This window comes from Lepidothrix coronata, unplaced genomic scaffold (assembly GCF_001604755.1).
Source record: "Lepidothrix coronata isolate B3197 unplaced genomic scaffold, Lepidothrix_coronata-1.0 Scaffold21, whole genome shotgun sequence".
Taxonomy (NCBI): Eukaryota; Metazoa; Chordata; class Aves; order Passeriformes; family Pipridae; genus Lepidothrix; species Lepidothrix coronata.
Genome location: NW_016690201.1, coordinates 4161611 through 4167933, shown reverse-complemented (window position 1 = coordinate 4167933; position 6323 = coordinate 4161611). Strand labels below are relative to the sequence as shown.

The 6323-nt window shown below is 37.8% G+C and overlaps 1 protein-coding gene across 5 annotated transcripts in view; it reads left to right on the top strand.

Annotated features, from left to right (window-relative positions):
• The window catches only part of GABPA (GA binding protein transcription factor alpha subunit), a 30270-nt gene extending 25678 nt beyond the window's left edge, over positions 1-4592 (top strand). For all 5 annotated transcript variants that reach the window (XM_017808004.1, XM_017808006.1, XM_017808003.1 and 2 more), the window contains one exon: positions 1732-4592. In XM_017808004.1, the coding sequence (XP_017663493.1) occupies positions 1732-1960 (229 nt within the window). In that variant the 3' untranslated portion in view covers positions 1961-4592. The remainder of the gene's footprint in view (positions 1-1731) is intronic.
• The last annotated feature ends 1731 nt before the right edge of the window (positions 4593-6323 follow it).

Genomic DNA, 6323 nt, shown 5'->3' with positions numbered 1-6323 from the left:
GAAGAGCAGCTTTTTTTGTTACACGTACCTTGGTAAATTTTCTAAAAATCAGCATCTGTTTAGTTATCCAGTAAGGAAGTGAGACTCAAGAAAAGTAATTCGTCCTCTGTATTCTTCTGAAACAACGTTTTCGTGTGTCTTGGAACGTTCCAGTAACTAAGGCTTTGTAAACTTGCAAGGGTATTTATTTTTAGCTTTCTATATTTTTGAATAAGCAAATGCTGTAATCAGAAACACCTTCAGCATAATATTGAAAATATCCTCTTGCCACATTGCCTTGATCTCAGCTTGAGTGTTTCTAGCCTGAGATGTGGGAATCTTGCGTGGTTCTGGGCCTTCACAGAAATGTCATCTGATTTCTTGGGGTCCTTTTCCTTTCTGATAATATCAGTAATGCAGACTAAATAATTTAAAGTATATTCAGCTCTGTAAAGCATTTTTCTACGTTATTTTGAGACAGGCATTATTGTACAGGATTGTACAATAAATGTAAATGCTAACTTTAAAACAGTTATGGACACTGGCACTTGACATGCCGTGGCCACATTTTACAGACTTGCCCTTGTAATTGACTCAATTTTGCCAGTGAACAAGGATCATCTTTCCTTTATAAGCATCTAAAACTCAGAGGATTGAGTTTTAGACAGTCAAGAAATCTGGGTTAATTTGTGCCACATTTGGGTGATGGTTTTGAGGCAGTTAAATTGTGCGATTTGTGTTGGTTGGTTGGGCTGGATTTTGGGGTTTTTTTTCCAAATTTATCACAAGCTTCTTAAACTCATCAGATCCAAGTTACATCCCAGCCACTTAGTTTTGCTTAATGAGAAATGTGACAGGCATTCTGTTAATGCCTCCAGTGAGACAAGGACAGCAACAAAACTGCACAATTCTAACTTCTGTTTTATTAGTGTGACCTAAAGTTTTATAACATCTCTGGGGTGCAGTGGGTCATGTAGACTTTATCTTACTGCATTTCTGCCCAGTCTGATAATTCTTTTGTCACACAATGTAAAAAGTATTGGTAATTAGAGAAGTCACTTGTAGTTGTAAATGAAGGCAAAGATCTAGCTTTGCCAGCATATGAACTATAACAAAAAAACGAACAAAAACTACAAGACAAAAAAAAAGGGGCAAAAAAAAAAGGAACAAAAAAACCAAACCAAACCAAACAAACAACACAAAACCCCCCCAAATCCAACCCATGCTTTTATAGTTTTCTTACCACCTTTGAAAACAGTAGGGGGAGAATGGCTGCTTTCCTATCATAAAAACCACAATGCTAATTTGCGACCTGTTTCCAACACGATTTTTTTTTCTTCAGAAAAGCAGAGACAAGAGTAAAGCAAAGGAGAATAACGAATGGGGAGACAATATTTTCTTACTAAGGCAAAGCTATAAAGTTTGACGTATAAACTGTATATATAACTTCTTCCCCCTCAAGCTGTTTTTAAACTGCTCTAAGAATTTTATTTCTGAACTGGTGCTTCTGACTGCCTATAAAATAATTACTATGTTTTATTTCTCCTTAGCATATCAAGGTGCAGGGACAATTTTCAACCCTCTTCCCTTTTCTCGTGTAAGAAAATGCCTAAATACTATCTTGGTATATGAAATTATGAGAATCTCGATGAGGAAATTTTGGTCTCTGAGTGACCTTAAATAAATAACTGATGTATATGGAAATCACAGACGCTGGAAATTTGCCCTGATGGTTTCATTTCCCTTTTGCAGGTATTACTATGACGGAGACATGATCTGCAAAGTGCAGGGGAAGAGGTTTGTGTACAAGTTTGTGTGTGACCTGAAGACCCTGATCGGGTACAGCGCGGCAGAGCTGAACCGGCTGGTCACGGAGTGCGAGCAGAAGAAACTGGCCAAGATGCAGCTCCACGGCATCGCACAGCCAGTGACAGCAGTGGCACTGGCTACAGCATCCCTGCAAGCAGAGAAAGATAACTAAGCACTGGGACCTCAAAGTGGCAACCTGAGGCCTTTCCTCTATAACCAGAGCAGTTGCTGCTCCCATCTTTATCAGAATTGGAAACTTCCTTTGTTTCTTGACTGTACAATGTAGGGCATGATTTTCTATAAAGAACTGGGACTCACATAAATTTGGATCTTTTAACAGCATATATTTCAATGTAAGTTAAGGGATCCCCTCAACTTCTGCAGCTGTGAGTCAGGGCCTCCATGGTGTGCAGCTGGTGAGAGCTGGAACCGCTCCAGGTTCTGTGACCATGGCTGTGCAAAGTCATTTCTGCAGCACTTCTAACAAAAATAAGTCCTCACAGCAAAAAGGCTGACCAGTTGTCTGAACACAGCCCTTCCCAGTCTTTTGTTCTCTGCTGAACTACCAAATGGCATTTGATGCTTTCAAAGTCAAAATATGTTCATTATTCTGAGTTAATCAAGCAGAGCCGAAAGACACACTCAATGTTACAAAGCATCAGGTTCTTAAAATAGCTTCTGGAGTAGCAAAGGAAACTAAGACTAGGCTTAACTGGAGATCAGCGCTGAAGAAGGAGATCCAGGTTTAGATCTGGCTTAGGTGAAAAGCCAATTATGAGTATTTCATTGTAATATGTAGATAATATACATATATGAGGGCAAATACCTGTTTTGAAATATGTCGTTGACAATTGCCATTTAGCAAAAAGCAAAGATAAACTTCCTCCCCCACTACCACCCCCCATCAGGTCATTCAAAAACTTGAAAAAACAGCCCTCACCCAAAGAGCAGTTTGGTTTTTCTGGGGGGGAGGAGGTTAATGCTGTGTTCTGCAAGGTGCTGAAACCAGCACAGTCATCAACCTTAGTATGCTAAGACTTAAGTTAATCACAGTCAGTAGTCCCTGGTTAGGAACAAAAAGCAATTTGAAAGTAGTTTACAGAGAGCTGAAGTTTGATTTCCCAATCATTGTACAGTCTGGTATATATTAAAATACAAAGAGGCATTTTTTATTTAAAATTTATTTCTCTCTGAACTTCAAGTGGTATTTTCAAAGCTTCTTAAGCCAAATGCATGACCCAGAGCTGGGTGCAATTTGAAGAGGGGATGATAATTAGAAATAGTTGGAACGTATCCTGAATTCTGAGCTATGCTTCGTGCAAACTTACACATGCAGTAAAAAGCAGGCTGCAGCTTTTTAGCTTCTGTACTGGTGCCTATGAGTGCTGCTTTTGATGGCTGAAAATGGTGCGATTTGGGGGTTGCTTTTTCCCCTTCCTGTTGCTAAACAGTATAATTATTATGTCATCACTGGTATTTACCAACTTTTTGTAAGTGAAAGTCCCTCTGGTAACACTTAACAATTAAAAGGGAAGACCTTTAATTCTTTGAGGGATCCGGCTACTCTTAAACCCAAAGTCCCTGTACAGTGAGGTTCTGAACATAAAGTGTGTTTGTGCTGAGTAGGGAGAGCAGGAATGGTCACACTTGGAGGCAGAAGGGAGAGAACGTCAAGACTTGTGTAAAGATGTGTTTGAGGACAAAGCTTTTTGTTTGTAGGTGGATGCTCATCTCCAGATAGTTTTTGCTTAACTGGAAATCTTGCATGTAGTTCTAGCTTACTTTTTTCATCATCACCAGGAATATAAAATTAAAATTTTTTTGCCAGATTCTTTCGGTACCTCTCACTATTGTTTTCGCTCATGAGCTCTCAAAGCACTCCATCTGCTGAGCATGCTGGCTTCACTTTGCTTTTAAAAAAAGTCATAAACCCTGAGCAAAAAATATAAGTGCATCTGTTCATGAGAGGTCAACATGAGTCCATTTATTGATATTAGAGCAGCTGATGCCACCAGTTGGCAGGTGTTCAAGGTGGCTTGTGCAGAGAGATGAGGGTTTGCTTACCAAGATTGATGTGAGGGTGGTAGTTTGGTGGCAGCAGCTCTAATTACTAAACATAAGTCCAGTACAAGTCACTGGTTCTATTTAGCAGAGTTGTTCAGAAGCCTTTTTAGTTAAAATACAGTATAATAAGAGAAGCTTAAAATACCAGCTTTCTATATCAAACTGGGCTATGGGAAGATAAACAGCAAAACTGAAATTTAATCAAAACTTTATTCCCCTGCATGTTCTTGTTACATGATGAGTCCAGTGGGGGAAACTCCTGCTCCCACCCTTTGTCTGTAAATACATCCCACTATTGTTTTGCAGCTTTTAGTAGGTGTGATGGTCCTTTGGGTTCTTTGTTGTGCCTCCATCTGCTTTTCCACCAAGTTCTAATTAGTAAAGAAAGAATCTTTCAAATGGTATAAAATCATCATCACATTCTCTGTAGTTGAGGGAGAAGTCTGTGACTAACTTGATGTCTTCAATGAAACAAAAGATGTAGAATATATTGTCCAAGGTTGTTCTGTTGCTGTCAGAAGGAAAACACAGAAAGAATATTCCCAATTTTTGTAAAACAGAACGTTTTTTGCATACTTTTTACTCTTTAAATAAAGACACTTATACTCTGCTAATAATTACGTATTTCTTTTGTGTTTTGCATTTTTTTTGGTAATTTTACATGAAACAATTATTTTCTATTTTTACTCTGATAAAATATTTGTGCATAAAATGTCAATATAGTAAAATAAAAATGTTATACAGCTAATGCCTGTTGACTTCTTAATTTTTCAGAAAGCCATTTGTAATGTCATTCAGGTGCAAGCAGTTCACCTGCCGTTTTTTCTCTTTTCTCTTAAGGTCAGAAGCTCAGAACAGGAAGGAGGCACCCACTTTATATTCTGAAGGTGCATGTTCTTTGACTCAATACTTGGCTGTGTGTTTCTACTTTTAAACTGGAACTTGGTGTCCTTTCTTTCTTAAGCAGCTTTCTTTAACATCTTCATTGTAAATCTCAAAGTGATGCTTTGATTAAAAAAAAATTATGGAAACTTAATAGCAGGACTAAGCAGAGCTCTATGAAATGGTTCATTTTATGCTTTTAGTGGTGTTTAAATCATAAAGATTCATGTTGATCTGTAAACTTTGGACTTTTTCATTCCTGCAGGTGGCCCCACTCGTTTCATGTGGCCCTGCTAACTCAACTGTTAGTACTGTCCTTGTTAAAAAGACAAAATTCTGGTTATGCTGCTATTACTTTATTTTAAAATTGTGTCTCAGTAGAAACTTGCTCATTATACCTCTGAAGTCCTCCATCTGGACTGCCAAATTCAAGACAGAAATATTTTGTCACCTTTAAACCTGCCACATCACTTGATTTCAAAATGTTTATGTTTAGCTTAGCACCAACAACATGTAATGGACTGAAAATACTGGGTTTAGAACATTTCAGTAACTTGTTGGACTTCATGGTCTTGGAGGCCTTTTCCAACCTAAACGATTCCATGATTTTAAAGTGCGCTTAACAAATGTTTGGTATTGTATTAATCGAGGACCTTCTGTTTGTGTTTATAGCTGTTAATATCTTTATGCCAGTGTGAGCTTGTTTTGCCATTCCTATTCTCATACAGAAATTGTTGTTGGAGCAATGTAGGGAATTACAAGAGACAGCTTGCAAGTGAAATAAGCTGACATGGAACTCTGTTGCCTGATAAAGAAGAGCGTTACAAGGTCCATTCACAAAGGTTTAAGGGGAATATTTTTACTGACTAGACTACAGTGTTTCGTCTTTCAAGATCATACATATTCTTAAGGGTTGTGGGTTTAATATATCTATATCAAGACTGCTACAATGTATTTGGGTTGATACTGTAAAAATTTTCTTTTTAGGTAATTCTTAATTAAATGAATGATGCTAAATAAGAGATAATTAAAGGAGAGGAATTAATGGTTGACTGGGTTTGAGGGTTGTAATGCAGAACCCCATGCATTAGACATATTATGACTCAGTGACATTTTGCATCATTATTTCAGAATTGGAGGCCACAGAATCCAATCAGGCACCAAACTGAAATTTTATCATCTTGTAATTTTATTGACATCTCAGCCATTAATGATTTGAAACTAAAGTTAAAAAGTGCTGAGGAGGGAGAAAGAAGTATTGAGGGTCTGCCTTTAGTAAAAATTGTCTTTTACTTGTGGAGCTGGTCTTCTGGAAACCAGAATTAAATGGTGCTAATGGCAGTTGTACCAGAAGATAGATCTGTGAGCCACAAACCAGTTCTCATTTACTTTGAAAAACAGGTATCAGCTGTTGGGTTTGTGGTTTGTGGCACACAGCATCCACACTAAGTTCTTTTTGTAGGAGGTGTTGCCGTAACCGGCTGTGATGGGAAAGAAAGAATCCAAAGAATTAATGATTGGTCATAGTTTTAAGCAACTTACTCGTGGAATTACTCAATAAAAATTAAGTCAGTTTAGAAGAGGAGATA